At 44.0% G+C, this 20,091-nt stretch overlaps 1 protein-coding gene across 1 annotated transcript; it reads left to right on the forward strand.

The window, feature by feature from the left end:
• The first annotated feature begins 752 nt into the window (after positions 1-752).
• Positions 753-4,771, forward strand: LOC126653264 (protein NYNRIN-like). The gene is made up of 2 exons (XM_050340815.1): positions 753-1,029; positions 1,287-4,771. The coding sequence occupies exons 1-2, from the start codon at positions 753-755 to the stop codon at positions 4,769-4,771; spliced, it is 3,762 nt and encodes a 1,253-aa protein (XP_050196772.1).
• The last annotated feature ends 15,320 nt before the right edge of the window (positions 4,772-20,091 follow it).

Here is a 20,091-nt window from a genome sequence, read left to right on the forward strand (position 1 = left end):
TCTCAGAGCGGGTTGAGCGTAGACAGCGTCTCATCCAAACACAGAAGGAGAGACGGCTGGACTGTGTAAACCATGCCAGAGGGTTAATAGAGGATGATTTGGCGGAAGGATCGGAAACTGAGAATGAGGAACAAAAACAGAAAAAGAGAACAGGGAAGAGAAAGAATAAAATAGATCTCGAAACCCAGGAAAAAGATCCTGGGGAAGGGACTAGCAATTCATACTATACTAGATCGGCAGCACGGAAGGAAGCGAAAGAGAGAGACGAAGGTTATATGATAGCTCCCCTCAGAAGGATAATGCCTATTGCAGGAGAACAGGCACGAATAAAAGTACCATTTACAACAAGCGATCTAAATAGCTGGAGAGAAGAGGTAAGAAATTTCAGAAAGAATCCAGAGGGAGTAGCCAGGAGGTTTGAATTACTGGCAAAGAATCAGGATATTGATTGGGAAGACATAGAGGTAATGCTGTCAGAATTAACAGAAACAGAAAAGGAACTCGTGTTAAGAACAGGAAGAGAGCATGCTGCGTTACTACCAGAAAGAATAGATGTAGTTTTCCCCAATCGAAACCCAGAGTGGGATCTGAATAATCCAGTCTAGTATGGGCGGCTGGTGCAATATAGAAAGCTGATAGCAATTGGTCTGCGAAATGCAATACCTAAAGCCATCAACTGGGCAATGCTATATGATGTCAGACAGGGGAAAGATGAAACCCCCTCAGAATTTTTGGACAGACTTAGGACAGCTATGAGACAGTATACACCCCTCGACCCAGCATCGGAGGAAGGGAAGCAACAGTTATTGGGGTTAGTAATGGGACAATGCACCCCAGATATCGGAAAGAAATTGCAAAAGCTTGAGCACCCAGAAAATAGAAACCTAGAAACATTGATGAACGAGGCCTGGAAAGTGTATAACAACAGAGATAAAGAAGAGAAGAAAAAGGAAGATAAAAGGTTTGCTCGAATAGTGGCAGCAGCAGTAGCAGCCCCCAGTGTAAAGCCTCCAGAATCCAATACCAGAGGTAGAGGTTACCCAGCAAAAGGGAGTGGGAAAAGAGAATCTCAACCCCATCTGCCTGGGATAAAACCAAATCAGTGTGCTAATTGCTGGCAGATAGGACATTGGAGACGAGATTGTCCTCTGCTAGGAGAGAAACCTGCAATCGCTACCATTGCACATCAAAACAGTGAATGAGGGGGACCGGTGAGTCGTTCCCTAGCAGACCCACTGGTTAAAATGGAGCTAGGGGAAGGTGAAAAGAAATTAAACTTTTAATAGATACAGGAGCAACGTTTTCGGTTCTGAATCAAGAATTGGTACCCAAAAGTGATGAATTTGTACAGGTCGTGGGAGCGACAGGCCAACCAGAAAAAGCCTACTTTCTAAAACCTATTAAATACAGAATTGGAAAACAAATGGGAATTCATCAATTTTTGTATTTACCAAATTCTCCAAAGCCTCTACTAGGTAGAGACCTATTAGAGAATTCAGGGGCTGTAATAAAATTCAATAAAGATAAACTTGAATTTCAAGTGAATGATGAACAACTAATAACAGCTTTAAGTTTAACAATCAGTTATATAGAACCAAAACCTGAAAATCATAGCATTGAACGCATTATGAGTGAAGTATACCCATTAGTATGGGCCACTGATGTACCTGGAAGGTCAAAACGAGCAGCTCCTATTAATATTGAGTTAATACCAGGAACAAAACCGGTAGTAAGAAAACAATACCCGCTGAGGTTGGAAGATAGAAAGGGAATTGAACCAATAATAGAGAAATTTCTAGAACTAGGATTATTGGTAGAGTGTGAATCAGATTTTAATACACCAATCCTACCTGTTAAGAAACCGAATGGGACATATAGACTAGTCCAAGATTTAAGGGCAGTGAACGAAATTACAAAAACTTTACACCCGGTTGTAGCAAATCCCTATACTCTTTTAACCAAATTGAGGGAAAATTTAAAATGGTTCACAGTATTAGACCTAAAAGATGCATTCTTTTACCTAGCCTTAGCTCTGACAAGCCAGAAAATTTTTGCTTTTGAATGGGAATCTGCTAAAACAGGGAGAAAGACTCAACTAGCTTGGACTGTGTTACCGCAGGAATATAAAAACAGTCCCACAATTTTTGGAAACCAATTGGCCAAAGAATTAGAACAATGGGAAAGGCCACTGGGAAATGGTACCCTTCTACAATATGTAGATGATTTATTAGTAGCAACTGAAACAGAAGAGGAGTGCCTTGAATGGACTATTTCCCTGCTAAACTTTTTGGGCTTAAGTGGATATCGAGTTTCTTTACAAAAGGCACAACTGGTACAAGAAAAGGTGATATACCTGGGGTATGAAATCTCCAGGGGACAACGATCTCTAGGCACAGCAAGAAAAGAAGCCATCTGTCAGATGCCCAGACCAGAAACGGTAAGAGATCTACGGGCCTTTCTGGGAATGACAGGTTGGTGCCGATTATGGATTCATCAATATGGAATACTTGCCAAACCACTATATGACTTACTAAAAGGGACTACGAGTACCTTAACTTGGACTCCCGAGGCAGAAGGAGCTTTTAAAAGACTGAAACAAGAACTCATGAAAGCCCCAGCCTTGGGTCTTCCAGATGTAACTAAGCCGTTTTGGTTATTCTCCCATGAGTGGCAGGGGATGGCTCTGGGAGTTCTAGCACAGCAGTTGGGACCACATAAGAGAGCTGTAGCTTATTTCTCCAAACAATTGGACGAAGTAAGCAAAGGCTGGCCTGGGTGCCTAAAAGCAGTGGCCGCAGTGATTATCAACATAGAAGAGGCCAGAAAGCTTACGCTAGGCCAGAAAATGACTGTATTAGTCTCTCATACTGTCTCAGCAGTGCTGGAACAAAAGGGTAACCATTGGTTATCGCCTTCGAGATTCCTAAAGTATCAAGCCATCCTAGCTGAATCAGATGATATAACCATTCAAGTAACTAACATTGTCAACCCAGCTTCATTTCTAGAAGGGAGAATTCCGGCAGAACCTCTCGAACATGATTGCCTGGAAACGATCGAAGCGGTCTATTCCAGTCGTCCAGACCTTAAGGAGGAACCATTTGAAGATGCAGACAACTGGTTCTCGGATGGCAGCAGCTTCGTGAAGCAAGGAGTAAGAATGGCAGGCTATGCAGTGACCACAACAGAAAAGGTAATTGAATCAAATCCCCTACCTGCAGGGACTTCGGCCCAGAAGGCAGAACTGATTGCTCTTACCCGAGCCCTGGAATTAGCAGAAGGTATGCGAATTAACATTTGGACTGATTCTAAATATGCTTTCTCTGTCGTACATGCTCACGGAGCGATTTGGAAAGAAAGGGGACTATTAACTGCCCAGGGGAAAACAATTAAACATGCAGAAGAAATTCTAAGGTTGTTAGAAGCGGTCCAACTCCCAGAGCAGGTGGCCATAATGCATTGTAAGGGACACCTGAAAGGTAACACAGTTCCAGAAATAGGGAATAGGAAGGCAGATGCAGAAGCCAAATTAGCTGCTGCAAAAACTGAAGAAATAACTATAACAGCTTTAATACCGGGAGAATTAGATACAGATTTTCAACCAAATTATCAAGAATCAGATCAAAGATGGATTAAAAAGAACAAGGGTAAATTGTTAGACAACGGGTGGGGACAGTTAGAAACAGGTCAACTAATAATACCTGAAAAATTAATGTGGCAGTTTGTAAAGACAGAACATGAAAAAGCCCATTGGGCCTTAGACCCACTCTATCAATATTTACAAACCCGAATAGCAGGACCAAAACTCTTTACTACAGTAAAATACGTCACATCTCAATGTGAGCGATGCCTAAAGAATAATCCAAATACTGGGACGAAGGTACATCAGGGAGCCATAAATCGAGGTAAATTCCCAGGTGAAGTGTGGCAAATTGATTTTTCAGAACTCCCAAGAAAAGGGGGGTTTCGATATTTATTAGTATTAACTGACACATTTTCTGGGTGGCCTGAAGCATTCCCTTGTAGGACAAATAAAGAAAGAGAAGTAACCAAGGTTTTACTAAACGAAATAATACCCCGATTTGGGGTACCGAGAAGTATATCTTCAGACAGAGGTACGCATTTTTGTGCAAAAGTAGTAAGAGCAATAAGCAAGGCATTACAAATTAAGTGGCAGTTACATACGCCCTACCGGCCTCAGGCTAGTGGGCAAGTCGAAAAGATGAATCACCTGATTAAACAACAAATTGCTAAGATATGCCAGGAAACCAATTTACAGTGGTATCAAGCTTTGCCTATTGCTCTACTTAGACTGAGAGTCAAACCAAGATCAAAAGAAAAATTGAGTCCATTTGAAATTCTGTATGGAAGACCTTACGCTATGATTGTAAATGGAGATGCTATAGACCAAATAGGTAATCAGTACATTTATGATTATGTAATCACTATAGGGAAACATTTTGATAAAAGTACAGCTGTGGTGATAGAACATCAACCCAAACAGCCTGATTGTAAATTACACCTGTTCAACCCCGGTGACTGGGTATATGTTAAGAATCTCTTAGGAAAACCCCTACAAGAAAAGTGGGAAGGACCTTTCCAAATTCTGCTGACCACCTTCACCGCGGTCCGGATCAAAGAGCGACCTACATGGATTCATTACTCACGAGTCAAGAAAGCTCCGGAGAATAAGCAAGAGGAAGAAACAAGCGAAACACCAGCATCTGCAGATAATTGTTTGGGTACCAAGCCCCTGAGTAAAAGTCCTGTGTGAATATGGACACGGCACTACCATTAGTGGGATATTTTTACAGGGCATTCCCCAACAGCAACTCAAGTATTCCACTACCTTGTGCACCCAATACTAATCATAACCATAGCTATGCTTTACTAACACTCACAAACATATACCTATGGAGCAGACTGAAATCCTTAATGACAAAAACCCAAACACTTTAGGCAATGATCCAATCTTACCAACGTCCCTTAGAGATTAAAACTTGACGAAAGAATTCGTAAGTTATAAGAAAAGGGGGGAATGAAGCCACTCACTTAAAACTTTGAAACATAAAAGGTTAACACAAAATTGTAAGAGAAATTTCAAAACCTTAACATTAGGAAACTAGGCAGTCCTTGAGATAGCAACTCAGCGAATCCTAGAGCAGTCCTAGAGAGATAGCTGCATTCCTCACAGAGATAGCAACTCAGCAAATCGTAGGATGAGCCAAAAGTCAGCCTGACCTTATTGTGTTTGCCAAAACTGCCTTAAAAGGAGAAGATCGAAAGAAAGTTCAGAAGTTTACAGTGAGGAAGACTCACACACGACCCCCGCCCAGAGGAAGGCAACAGGAACTCCCACCGTGAAATCTCCCCAAATTGAAGACTCCGCCCAGACTCCACCTTCATATGAATATTACAACTAGATGTTGCAATTTAATGAATATGCATGATTATGTTGTAATCCTATATTCGAAAACTGTATAAAAGAGCTATGCTGATTATACACGACGGAGCTCTTTGCCCAGGGCGACCTGGAGAGTTCCCCAACGCGTTGCAATAAAATACCTCCTGCTTTAAAGAAACAAACTTTGTCTCTAAAGCAGTTTCTCCGTGCCTTTTGGGGCAAAATTTCGGCATCACAAAGCTGGAGAGAGAGGCTTTCCCAACTCAGGCCCAGAGAATTTTCTCCTCTTGGTGAAAGCAGAGAAGTGTATTCAGTGAAGTGACCATTCCCTGGGTCAGTGGCAGGGTTTATTCCTGTGACCTGCTTGAGACCCTGCTGACGATGAACTCGGATCCCTGGGGACATTTTTAATCTGAAACAAACCGAGCAGTGCCGGTATTGATACTGCTGGCAGGCCCCCTTCCCTAGGAAATGAAAGAATGTGGTATCTCTCAAAGGGTAATAACAAGGCTCCTTGCCTGGATACAAGAACGATGAGTGCTTCAGAAGTGCTGATGATTAAGGCCCGTGTTTAGGACGCTTGGAAAAAGCGGTCTCCGGAACGAAACAGCCACAAGCCAGTTCTCTGCTGCCTTCCGCCCACATGGCTGCCACGTGGGGAGGCTGCAGAGCCCCGGCCAGGAGCCCCCACGCCAGCTGTGCCTCAGCACGCAGGGGCTGCCACTGCCCCGGCCCTCTGGCAGGGCCACAGACACCCATCCCACTGGTGCCACCAGCCCCGCGCCATGGCACAACCACGGCATGACCATGACCACAGCATGGCCACGGCCACAGCTACGGCCATGGTACCCCGGCAGATGAGCAGCACCACTGGTTTTTTTTTAATTCCTCTTTTTAGGAAGTCTGCACCTTGAGCCAGTAACTCAAGAGCTCGGCTCCTGGCGGCAGGCAGCAGGACGGTGGGGTGTTGTGCCGAACCACCGCAAACAAAGGCTGCAGAGCCACCCTGTGCCTAAACAAACATTGCTAGCTTCAGGAAGTAGGATGGGGAGTCTGTGGCCACCCTAAATAGTATTAAATTAACTGATAACTCACAAACATTTAAGTCAGTTATTCTTCTAAAGGGCTGCTGAAAGCACACCCGTAGCAGGGGCTGCAAATGTCCATGGCAGGAGCTCCCCTGGGAATCAGGCAGGGCCATCCTCCAGCTCCTCACATGCCATGCATGTGCATAATTGCATATAAATCATGGGCCTAAGCAGCATAGGAGCACCAAACAAAGTTAAAAGTTCACAGAAACACATTCAGAATGACATCTTATTCCCAGCTTTCAGTAAGCACGTTATACACTGAAGAGTTGCCATTCTTTTTTTTCTGTACAACCCAAGGTTTTGGTCCCCTCCTGCTCTCATGCACCTCCTCGTCACATTCTATCTCCAAATTCACTGCTGATGCAAACGATTTCAATGGCACTTCACAAACATAGGCAGAGAACGCAGCCAGATGTCTTCCGTGGATTTCAGGAAGGCAGAGAAATGTCAGAATTAAATCTGGATTCCAATGATGTTGCCAAAAATAGTTTCTGCACTCGCTCTGTGTCTGTGAAGATGGATCTCAAGGCCAAACACAGAAATTAGCTTCCATATCAACATTTTACTGTCACTTTCATCGCCACGCCAATAGTTTAGTTAAAATAACATCGTTTACTGGCATGGAGTGTTATTGCAAACAGATGTCATTGTTAGGGTAAAGACAAGTTCTGCTCTTTCATCCAGGAACTTATTCATGGAAATTCTGATTTTTTTCATTGAAATAAGAAACAGTTTTCAGTCTTTCAATCTCTTTGCCCCCCAAAACACTTTAGGATGGGTTGTTTTGTTTTGGGTTTTTTTTGCTGTTTTCTCTCCAATAAAGAGGAAATCAGCATTTTGCTTGACATGGCATAATTCTGTTCGTTAATTTCAGTTAAAAGTTTTCCTCCAGTGAAAGGCAAATATTAGTTGGAAAAACTGTAATCAGCTCTGATTTCCTATATATGTTTCATAATTGTATCTAATTGCATACTGCTTCCTTCAACTCTCTTTCATCAGGAGTTGAATAATTCTAGTCCCGAGTATACTCATGTTTTTCTGTATGTGTAGTCATTAAGCCACTTTCTCTGTGTTATCCAGATAAAACTGGACATTTATTTGTAATGATTGTTTTTTGTTGTCTTTATTATGAAGGGAGTATGCCTGGATAATGGATACACATCTGACTTCTTTCATTAGGAAGGAATATGAAACAGTGCAATGTAATGAGATCAGCCACCAGAAGACAGCAGCTCAGGAGAGGTGAAGTGAGACTGCACCAGGCAGAAATCTGAAGTCTCAGTCCTGCTGCAGTGAGAGGCTGTGCTCTGGTTGACTTCAGTGAGGATTCTCGGATTCCATCCTAAGAATTTAATAATCCTGCAGTTCCAAGTAAGCTCATACAGAAACGAGTGCTCACTGGTGTAGCATAAGGCTCTCAGTCCTACACAAACAAAAGCCTAGGCATTTAAGTAAAAGAATTTTGAGTCCCTCGGTTTTATTTATTTAATCTGCTTACAACATATTAAATATTAAAAACCACATTGTAATAGATTCTGGGTTCCTCTGAGAAATAACCGTAAAAATCGCCCAACACACAAAAAATGCGATAGTGGCCAATTTGTATTCTTACTCATTCTGCTCCAGAGAAGAGAGCCACAAATCAGGTCATGTTTGGCAACTGGTTTCATGTAATATGTTGACTCATTGCTGCTCTCTGGATCTATGTATTCTTTATTCCATGACTAATAGGTTGTACATAACTTCTGTATGAAGCTTGTGTGTCCCCATTTCATGAGCTGTAGTGCCAAGAGGGAAACTCCCAGCACTTCAACACAGCCCTGGCCTCTGCTCCTGCTCACATCAATGGAAAAGTTCCTTTAGACCTCAGTAATGGAGGATCAGTCACTAAAATCAAAATCCTTTGGAGGAAAACCCTACTCTAATGCTATCTTTAAAGTCCAAAATTTTCCTGAGTCTTCTGGAACGTGTGAGAATGGACACTGATACGGATCCCTCACACCACTGGAGCTGACAGGCACCAGGTACCCTGGCAAACACTGAACTAAATCAGCCCAACTGCAAAGGAACGTAAATTGCAGAATGACAGGATGGTTGGGGGTGGAAGGGACCTCTGGAGATCATCTGGTCCAAGCCCCCTGCTCAGGCAGGGTCACCTACAGCAGGGTTGCACTGGATTGCATCCAGGTGGGCTGTGAATATCTCCAGAGGAGGAGACTCCACAGCCTCTCTGGGCAGCCTGTTCCAGTGCTCTGTCACTCTCAGGGTAAAGAAGTTTTTTCTGATATTCAGATGGAACTTCCTGTGCTTCAGTTTGTGCCCACACAGTCGTCTCCTCTCCAGGCTAAGCAGCCCCAGCTCTCTCACCCTTTCCTTGTAAGAGAGATGCTCTGGTCCCCTCATCATCCTCCAAGCCCTGCACTGGATCGTCTCCATTAGTTCCTTGTCTGCTTACTGGCATTAACCCTCTCCTGGTTTTTTTCTTCCAGCCCAGGGTGTTGTCACAGCACTGCAGCTTTCAGGGATAGCCAGAACGGGCTGCAGAACAAGCATTTGCCTTCTGTCCTCACTCACAGCCCTGTGCTGGGTTTCCTAAATGCATAAAAATCTTGATACTGCATCTACTCTGAGTGCCTACAGGGACCACTGCTGTGTCTCATTACACTGAGCTGAGAAAAGAGCAGCAGTTAGTTACTGATGGCAGAGGAGCCCCCAGAAACTCTAGCTGGAATTTCTATCTCCTTCTGCATTTGCCTTTACTGTAATTATGTTTCGGAATAATTTCTGTGTCAATCTTCTGCTTCCAAATATAAATGTCACTTCTCTTGCCCAGATTCAAAACAAACTGTCAGTTTGAAATAGCTTCTAACACGTTAATAATGAAATACCATTTTACCCCCACTGAGAATAAAATGCTAGCACTAATCATACCATTCTAAAGGGCTTATAAATCAATAAACCGAGAGGCAATGAATGAATAAAATGCTGATTGAAATCATAAGCACATCAAGTATCTGCAGATAATCAGCGTCATATGAGGTTTTAAAAAAAAAAAATAGTTTTCCCTAAACATGTGGATGCACACACACAGTGCCTTGCTAGATTTTGTTCTCACAGCATGGTTTGGTCACCTCACCAAGGTGGATGAAAGCACAGCTGAACGCTGGAAAATGAGAGCAGCAGATCACTTTGTGACGTGGCATTCACAACCCAAGTGGTACAACCTCGTCATCAACAGTTTTCAGCATCTGGGACTTCTCCTGTGTGTCATTTCCCCAGTGCTGCTGGGATGCCGGCTGGCAGAGCTGGTTGTGAGCAGTTCTGACGCTGCTCCCCGAGTCAGGGCGGTGTCAATGGCCAGCACTGTGGTTGCCAGTGAACCCACACACCTGTCTGGGCTCACAGAGGGGAACTGCTGGAGCAAACCCCATCACACACCTCAGAGCCAGCTGCCCCCTGCCCCAGTCACACCCCAGCCCAGGCAGCTCTGGGGTGTTCCTCTCCCTCCCACCTGTAAAGCGTCTGCAGAGCATCCTATTGCCTTCTGCCCCTGCAGCACGTGCTCTATGGCCGCTGGACACTGCAAGTTTTGGGAAACAGCTCCACAGGGAAGGCATCTCTGGTATCTTGTGTAGCATCCTCGTTGGCTGCCATGGTGTCCTTCTTGGCTGGGTGCACAACACCCCTGAAAATCCTGCCTGGGTGAGACACACCGTCCCCACCCCCTGGGGCTGAGGGATATTGTGAGTATGGTGTTGGGAAATGCTTTCCTCAGATTCATTACATTCTCTTTAGTGAGTGACTCACATGACTACTGTTAAAGAATCGCTTCCCTCTTTGGGGGTGTTTGCAATGCTCTGGGATGTAAAATGTTGTCAAGCTTTCACTTTCTTATACTTTCATATACTCTATTGAATCTTTCTTAAAAATAGGTTTTGTAACCCTCACCAAATGTACTTTAAAAAAAATGACTTAATAAATCAGGAATCATCTATAACTTCTTCCTCTGAATTCTGATGCAACATATTGAATAAGATACAACAGAAATGAAGATGCTGGGAGTTTATGACAGAATTTTTAATTATAGATCCAGGAGTAAATGAGCATGAGATTCTCTTGCTAGAGAATTGTAAATTAAGTTAATGGATATTGAGATTAAGTCTTTTTTTTAATTTATTTTGCAATACTTGATGTTAATAGAAACTTATGCTGTGTATTAGTCTAAGTGTCTTTAAAGACTTTTAGAGTCATTATTCAATGATGGATGCATGTTTTAAAAAATTTGCATTTCTGAATAGGTAAATGGATTAATTGAGGGAGGATCATGAAAAGCTTTGCAAATGTGTGTTGATGAACTTGTTAATAAAACATCACACGAAACGTTTTATTCGCACAAGATAGGTAAGTTCACCCCTTGTTAATATTCAACAAAGGCAAAATATTCCTGTGAAGTGGCACTGAGGCGTCATGATCTCCAAGTGACATGGGGCAGGAACTTCTTTTAATAAAACCTTCTGGGGGAATGCACCACATCAGTGGTTCAGGATTGCCACGTGTTTGTGTTGTGTGCTGCATGTTATTTGAATTGTCTCACTGAAATGCTGCTGCTGTTTGAAAGGTTTCTCCCCAAGTGAGAGCAGCTCTTCACAAGTGAGGCATCTCTTAATAAATGCTGTAAAAACACAGAGGAAGGTTCTCAGTCTGCAGGTTTATTGGGCCCACCCAAGCCCACCCAAGGGCTTTTGCTGGCAGTGCCCAAGCTCTCAGAGACAGGCAAAGCCTGTCTCTGAGAGCTTGGGCACTGCCAGCAAAAGCCCTGCTGAAGATACTCTGCAGGGCCATGAGGATTGAGAGCTCTGGAATGTATTCCATGGAATCACAGAGCATGCTGAGTTGGAGGGGAACCACAAGGATCATCGAGTCCAACTTTTGGCCCTGCACAGAACCATTCCCCAGAGCCACACCACGTGCTTATCAGTGGAAATAAATATCTAAGCACACTTGTTTACAAATAGCAATGAGGTGACTTATATATTATTTTTTACTGAAAATTAAAACCCTTTGAGTTTTTACACATACCTGTGCCTGTGCAGCTGCCCTCAGCAGGGCTTTTGGTGGTGTGTGGGGTCCACATATGGCAACTCAGGCCAAACACAAGAATCCCAGATCAGCCACAAGGTACTTTATTAGGTAGAGGTAAATTTTTTCCTATTTTCACCTTTATGACAAGTATGTGTTCTTGTCTTGTGAACACTGTCATGATGATGAAGTTACACTGTACAACAGCATTTTCTTAAACCTCTGTTACGTTGTGTGGCCACTCAATGTCACCAGAAAAACAGAATAACAAAGAAAGGCTTTAGAGAGGTTCATGATGCTTGGACAGGAATGGACCATGCCATTTGTAAGGTTAAAGCTGGCCCTGCTTCTGGCATCACTCTGCCTGAAATTGTGTGGGGTGATTGAAGACAATGGAAGTCGGTGAACACTGTTCAGGGTGGGGGGTGATTGAGGGGCAGACCAGGGGAATTGCTAACAGCCTTACTGAAAACCTATCATTGCTTGCTTGGAGAGACACTAAACAAATATAAACCACATCATCTCTGTGCAGCTGGGATCAAATATACAGATACAAATACACCTCCTTTTTCCCAGTCCCCCCACAGGCTCTCAGGGTTTGGCAGCACATCTCGGCAGTCCTGGTTTTATCAGGTCCTCATTAGTGCTCTAGTGATGCTAAAGCAGGGAAGATCACTCTGACCCTCATCCACCTTCATTCAGGCTCAGTCCAGTCCTGTTCTGAAGCGTGTATTTGTGCAGTTGTATTCAGAGCAGCTTGCCAGGGAGCACTCAGACGTGCACTCCTGGGTCCAAGCCGGTTTTTGGCACCAGCCAGGCAGTGCCATCAGCTTGCACAGCCACCACCTTATGTACTTCAGTGGCAGCTCCTTTCTGGCTCAGGGAAAGTGTCTCTGGGACCACCCAACGCTGCAGGCAGCCAGCAGGAATGCAGAAGCTGACAGGAGGAAGGTGTGGTGTGAGCAGCAAGTAGCACTGGTGCTCATGGGCCTGTGGGAAGAGCAGCTGGCGATTTGTGGGAGCACAGGTGGAGTCTGGGGGGACAGATAACCCCCTGCCTTTGAGATGCACGGCATCAGGCAGGTAGATGTCATACTGGCATGTCTCTAGAGCTTCCATCAGTCACATCTAAAGCACTCAAATGCTAGGAAATGTCAGGATTTAAGCTGCTGAGAGAACCTTATCTCTGCCCTTTAGTGTGTTTGTGTCCCACAGGGTAAAGCACTACTCCAGGGAGCAGAGATCTGTAACTCCCTGTTAACATGAGTGAATCGAGTCCCTCATTCAAGTGTTTCAAACGTGCCCCTTCAATAAATGATTTAACACTGCTTCATCACTGTCCCCCTCTGAAGTCACAGCACCCCACTTTGCAAATTTTTGACCTGTACTTCAAAGGAAACAAATAATTAAGTAACCTGGCTTACAATGACATTCCTCACTCTCTCCCCTGGCCAGGGAGCAGCCTGTAGGAGTAAAAGGTGACTCAAGCCAATAAAGCCCTGCCTTGGTGGAGTTTCTCCATTCTGCAGCTTCCACTGACACCTGCTGGAGACAGGAGTTTCTTCCTTGAGCATTTCAGATTCTGCATCCAAGCTGCCAGGGGGCTGGGCACAGCCGAGCCCGGCTCTGGGGGACCACGGACATGAACAGGACCTGGAGGTGCTGGGGTGAGTCCAGAGGAGGTCACAGAGGTGCTCAGAGGGCCGGGGCACCTCTGCTCTGGAGACAGGCTGGGACAGTTGGGGTTGTTCAGCCTGGAGAAGGCTCCAAGGAGTCCTTAGAGCCCCTTCCACTGCCCAAAGGGGCTCCAGGAGAGCTGGAGAGGGGCTTGGGACAAGGCCTGGAGGGACAGGACAAGGGAGAATGGTGTTAAACTGACAGAGGGTGGGTTTAGATTAGACAGTAATTTAGATTACAAAGAAATTCCTCCCTGTGAGAGGAGTGCCCAGAGAAGCCTCAGGGCTTCTCAGGGTGCCCAGAGAAGCTGTGGCTGCCCCATCCTTGGGAGTGTCCCAGGACAGGTTGGGTGGGGCTTGGAGCAACCTGGGCTGGTGGAAGGTGTCCCTGCCCATGGCAGGGGGTGGGCCTCGAGGATCTTTAATAACTTAGAGCAGGTTCCTGATGAGCATCTGAGGCACTATAGGAAATTACAGTAATACAAAAAACTCCCCAACAAACATAAATAAACAAAACAAAATTTTAAAAAACACCAAAACAAAGCAAAAAAAACCAAACAAAAACAAACCCACCCTAAAATATAGGCGCAGTCCTAGAATTTTGAAAACTAGGAAATTTATCCAAGTTTTGAAATAGGTCTTTTATATTGGTGTAAAGTGTTCCTGCTCTGCTCAGCCAGGGAACTGGGCCAGTCTGATGGGCCTGAGCATTTCCTTCATTTCCAGACTGACATCCCAGTCTGTGCTTTTGTAAACACGCAGATAGATTGGGCTTTGTGAAACAGAAAAGCCTTTTCCAGAGTTAGCTCACAGTATCAGAATTTTGGCTAAAGTGTCAGACCACCAAAACTTAGAGCTCTGTAAAAACATTCTTATCTTTTGAGCTGTGGCCAAGAGGGCACATCCAAGGTGAGGTGGGGTTTGCTGGCAGAAATGAAAGGGTAGTTCAATCTTTGGTTCGTTATCTTTTAAAGTTCATTTAATGCTTTCATTGCCATCTCACTCAAGTCTCCCTGGCCACGGCCAGAAGGTGGCAGTGGAAGAGCATCCATTGCATCCATCACATCCATCACACCCATCGTATCCATCGCACCCATCGCACCCATCACACCCATCTCATCCATCGCACCCATCGCATCCATCGTATCCATCGCTCCACAAACTGCCCGGGGCTCGCTCTCGGCAGGGAGTCAGCCCTGGGGCAGCACCGCTGTCCACACTGTTTGGCCACATCACGGCCAGATGGATCAAACCATGCCTGAACTCTCCCCTCAGCCAGACTCAGGGTAGAAATCAGTACCAGAGAGAGAAACACAACGGAGCTGTTCTGGTGTGTCCCCTTCTGAGTGTGTTTTATCTGCCACTAAAACCAGCAGGATCAGGTCACACACAAAAGAAACACTACAAACCCCTCCTATCTCATATTTTTGTGGGGTATTTGGGTTGCTTTCATCCTCTACACAGTAGTGCTCAAATGGAAGTTTCTTTATAAAAATTCCCTTGAAAAGTTAAGGAAAAAAAAAACAAAAACAAACAAAAAAAAACACAGGAAATAATTTGTGAAAATCTTACAAACTCCTTGGATTGAAAAGTTACATTTTTTTAAAAGGAATTTTTTTTTTTTTAACCTTTTTTTAAAGAAGGTTACTTTTTTGCAGAGGAATAGGGCAGAATAAACATCAAAGCCCCTCGGGGTTATCTTGGGAAGTCGTGGGGTGTAAATGAGCACCAGAAGACTGGAAAGGAGCAAATATATTCCTGTCTAAGAAAGGAAGGAAAAGACTCATGGGGGATTTGTCTGTCAGTCAGCTTACCCTCAAATGCCAGGAAAGTCTTGGAAGGCACAAAATCCATTAACTCTTGCACTTATACGGTTCTGCAGCTGAACTCGCATCACAAATAATTTAGGTCCTTTACCTGCAGGATTACTGTCACTGTGTATATGGGACCAGGAAGGTACTGCTGTTTGTCAGTGGCCTCCTTGGTGTTTTTTAAAAAAAGAACTTATCAAAAAGTCTCCCTTCTCTACTCTTCCTGTGCAATGGTAGGGGAAAAATATGGAGGGAAAAAGCTCTTTTAATCTCTGCTTCTGAAACCTGCCTCTTTCCTCTCCCTGCAGCTGTATTTCTACTTTTCATTGCCTTAAAATTCCTGGATGCAGAACACTGGCCATTTTGAATATCACAATATTATCCTAGATTGCTAAAACTCTGAGATTCAAACTCCTGAAAGAAGTTTGTGAAACAAGCTTGTAAACATGAGATTATTTTAAAAATATTTCCTATTTAAGTTAATGTGTTGACCTAGGAACATTTTGAACAAGTATGTTTCTCAGCTTATTTATTGCAAAGATTGACCTCATTTTCTATGTTTATTTATATACTTTATTCACTGTGTTTCCTTACACATACACTGTGTTTATTTGTGTAGTTCTGTGTGAGCAGTGGAGGGTGTTTGTGATGAGTCAATCATAACCTGACATGGCGTTTTATTCTTTCCTTGGAACAGATTTTTATTTTTTTAATGTCATGATTTCTTTTTTTTTTTTTTCCATGCTATGAATCTCAGTTTTGAAGAGATCCAGACTTCAGTCAAAAGGTGTCTTGGACAAGGTAGTCCAAAAAGCAATGTTTAGGATCATGCCCACAGTCTCAGCCAAGGATAGGAAAGAGCAGAAAAAACATATTCCTCAAAATATATTGGAATCTGTGAAGCTGTTACCCAAAGGAAATGTTTTTTCAATAAGATTCCTTTTCTTTCTTGCTATTTCTCAACTTGAAGGAAGAACTTAGAGGTATTTCTGAGGGCACACATTGGGAATCTCAACACCCTCCAGTTATTTGCAGCCAAGGGAAAAATGGAAAATTCAGAGACAGGAATAGAAAGATGGGTAAAATGAGAAAGGTAAGAATTAGATGAAAAACTCATACTGTGAGAGAAGAACACTGCTTTACAACCCTGCACACACACAGGAAGGGGGGAGGCTCCACCTACACACGAACACAGGCTTAACAAAAAGGAGATGTTTTTAAACATCACAAACATTGTAACCTGTTATTTACAACAATAATAGTAAATAAACTCTAGGGACCAAACCACAGCCTATTTTGTTGCAGTTTCTGTCTGTGCTGGCAGGCCAGGGCTACATTTCTGAAAATATATTAGAAATAAATCACAAAAAGCTCCCTTCAAATGAAGTAAAGGGTTGTAAACATGAATCAATTCAGTGTGAAGGGCCAAGAGAGACCACCCTGAATTCTCGTGTGTCCTATCCATGCAAAGCAATGACTTGATGGAGCTTCTTCCTCCATTCCTCTTAATACTGGGTTAATTGGCTTTGCTGGAGATATGCAAGGGGATTTTCACTGAAAGCAGCTGAAAACAGTTAGGAGGAAGGGATGGTGGGAATCACTGCTGTTTGCCCATTGGTGAGGCTTTTTGGGGTGGAGCAGCTGGATCCCAGGGTCCTGCAGAGGTCTGTCCTCACCTGGGAAACGAAATGAGCTGTGGAATCCAAAACTCCTCTGTCCTGTTTATGGATGCAGACCACAGGTAGGGTGGGGTTTGATGGGGAGTTCTTTTGTTTGCTTGTTTGGTAGTTTTTTAAATGATCCTTGGATTTTCAGGATCTCACATTGTCTTCCCTGGTGGGTAGATAGGAGGGGTGAAAAGGAACCTTATGGCTGCTTATGGCTGTGTTTGCACAGCTCTGTTTTGTGTGTGTTAGGAGGATGCACTGAGGCAGGGCTCTGGTGGAGAAGCACAGATTTCTGTGGGAAGGAGTGCTCCCAGCTGTACAGGGAGAGGGAGCTGGGAAAAAATAAAGGTAAAAAATTATGGCCTCCTAGAGGGCCAGCAGATGAAACAGTTCAAAGCAATAGCAGTGACATTTCTGAATGCTGGCAGTGGCTTGTGTGGTGTGTGTGCAGTGGGTTCCTCAGAGCTGTGAGACCCCCACTGCCTTGTTTTGAGGTCGGACTCAAGGGACAGACTTTAAACGTCAAAGGTCAGGCTCGGAAGGCAGACTTTTGTCTTTTATTATCTCAGGTTCATTTAACACTCTCATTACCTTCTCGCTCAAGTGCCCCTGGCCGTGGCCGGGAGGTGGCAGTGGAAGAGCATCCATCGCTCCACAACCACGGGGCTGCTCCGGGAGCCCACGGTTCACATCCAGGGCACAATCAAGGTGTGCATCGCAGCAAACGGCTGCACTTCGAGGTATTTCAGGAGAGATCCCTCATCTGTGACACCCCAAGTGCCAAAATCTGTGTCCCCATCCTTAATAACCTCGATATGTGTAAGGAAACCCACTTGTTCACTTGGAACTAGGAGGAGAAAAGCTCTTCTGAGAGTGTAATTGCAAAGCACTGGATTTCAAGAGAGTTTTAATCACTTTAATTCCTCAAATGAGTAAAACATCTGCATATCAAATCCAGTGCTACTGCCTGAAAAACATAAAGGATCCTCACGGTTAAGCCAACTAAACAAAATGGTCCCAGCATCACATTTTAAGTCCATATTTGTTAATTATTCTGTGGCCCCCTTTTTAACTGCCCTCAGTGTTGGAATAACCCAGAAAAACCCTCCAGTGGGAGTGCAGGTAGAGGGTTTGGTCAATGTTATTTTAATTTAAATTTTAAATATATTGTCATGGCTAATATTACAGTCCAGAAAGTTGCTGCATGTGGAGGGACTTGCTAGAGCCCTTAATTTTAAACTGGTCTGGTTTTGTTTGTTTGTTTGTTTGTTTGCTTTTTTGTTTTGTTTTGGGTTTTTTTGGGGGGGGTGTTTTTGTTGTTGTTGTTTTGTTTGGGGGTTTTTGCGTTTGATTTGGGGTTTTGTGTGTGTGTGTGTTTTAGTTCTTCTTTCTTTAGAAGATGAGTTTTAAAAGATCTTGCTTGAAAAAGTAAATTACCAGTCTAGGAAGCATTTACTGCCGGGATCAGGTCACACACAAAATCAACACCAAAAATCCTCCCAGTTCATATTTTTGGAGGGCATCTTTATCTACTTTTCTTTACAGTATTGCTCAAATGGAAGTTTCTTTCTGAAAAATCCCTTTGAAAGGAATTAAAAAAAAAAAAAAAGGAGGAAAAGTCATGAGTTCTTCAATCACATTAAGCACAGAAAAGATGCCTACAGTGTTGGGATGTTCCATCTCCTGATGCCCTGGACTCTCACAGAGCCATTCATCCAAGTGGCTCATGTTCTGTGAGAGCAAACCCTGCTGGAAGGGACTGTGACAAAGGAAGGATCTGCCTCCACTAATGGCACTGACTCATCTCCTAAAAGCTGAAACCACTGAGTGACCATCTGTAATTAAGAGGCCTGACACATTTTAAACATCCTCTGTCTCCAACTGGCCACTGTTGAACCTTCCCTCTGAGCTGCACATGAAGCCAGAGCAATATTGACTGAGCACTTTCACAAACCTTTTAGCACAGGGGAACAGAATTTTCTGCCATAGCTTGGCAGAGGCAACCTTCACTGGGCAGCATTTCTGACTTTTAACTTGATTTTCTCCGATTCTATTGATCTTGTTCTAGCTCTTGTCTGCTAGAGAGGAAGGCTAGATTGCAGAAAGCATCCTCCCTGCAGGGGATGGGACGTCACTCCAGGTACTCCACAAAATGCTCGAGCTCTTGAATATTTCTGTGTATATTCCAATGCTCAGGAGCTGCTGGAAATCAGCAGCCAGACACCTGAAATTGTCATTCTTACCTGCTGCATCTGTGGAACCGAAAAACCAACTCTTCTCCCGGGTTTGTAGCTCCTTTTATCCCAGCAGGAGCTGTGATTTTTAGCAGCGATAGATTCCCGGTTCCAGGTACAAACCCTCGCTCGTGTGCCGTGATAAACCAGAGGCACAAACAGGCACCAGGATTCCCTGCCAGCCTGCACACAGCAGGCAGTCATTTACTTACCAGGGGACCTTTAATTAGCACTGATTTCTCCTCTTGCCCAGACAGTGCCAGGGCTGGGGGCTGTGTGGCAGCCCGGGCAGCAGCAGGAGATGTTGTCCTGCAGCCTCGCACACGGGGGGAGCAGCTCTGCAAACTGAAGGCGTGTGACACAGAGGTGGGATCCACAGCGCCTCTTGAACAGGTGAGTGCAAGAGGAAATAAGTAGGAGCAAGAGACCCATTTGGAACAAAAAGGGGTTAATAAACCCCTGAGAATGAAATCTGAAAGTTTCTTGGAAAGGATATAATGACCTGGGGGCAGCTTTTTAGTACTCTGGAGAAACGGGATGTCTAAGATGAGGTGGAATATCAATTCCTTTATCCCCCCCCAATAGTTTTAATTCATTTTGATTAATTCTTTTCAGTATTTATTTTCCTAACAGATTAGGAAAGGCCTTTTCATTCTGTGTTAATAGGCTGCTTTATTAATATCAGATAGTTATTCTAATCACTGTCTTGCCTATGTGGGCTCTAGCTGACTTCATGTAATAGTATCTCCTAATAACACAGCCTGCAGCAGTGCTGGGGGTGTCTGGTGGGGGCTCCTGTTTGAAGGCTCTGCCTGCTGGGCTGGGGGGCCAGCTGATGGTGGTGGGAGGACATCAGAAGGTGAGTTCTGTTAGGGGTTGGGGAAAACAGGTTTAGTTTCTCTGAGGGAGAAAGAATCAGTGAGAAAAACAGCTGACTAGCAGGTTCCAGAGAAACAAAGAATGACTGCAGAGAATACTTTGGTAAATAAAGACCCAGCCATTTTATCAAATGCATTAATGCTGAGTGTTGAAGAGAGCTGATATTAATTTCTTGAGAAAAGATGGTACTTGATATTCCTACGAGCTCTGATTCATGGTTTTGTTTTAGCTTCTTATTAGGTTGATAATTATA

Source organism: Myiozetetes cayanensis, unplaced genomic scaffold (genome assembly GCF_022539395.1).
Source record: "Myiozetetes cayanensis isolate MyiCay16 unplaced genomic scaffold, myiCay2020 scf10, whole genome shotgun sequence".
NCBI classification, from domain to species: domain Eukaryota; kingdom Metazoa; phylum Chordata; class Aves; order Passeriformes; family Tyrannidae; genus Myiozetetes; species Myiozetetes cayanensis.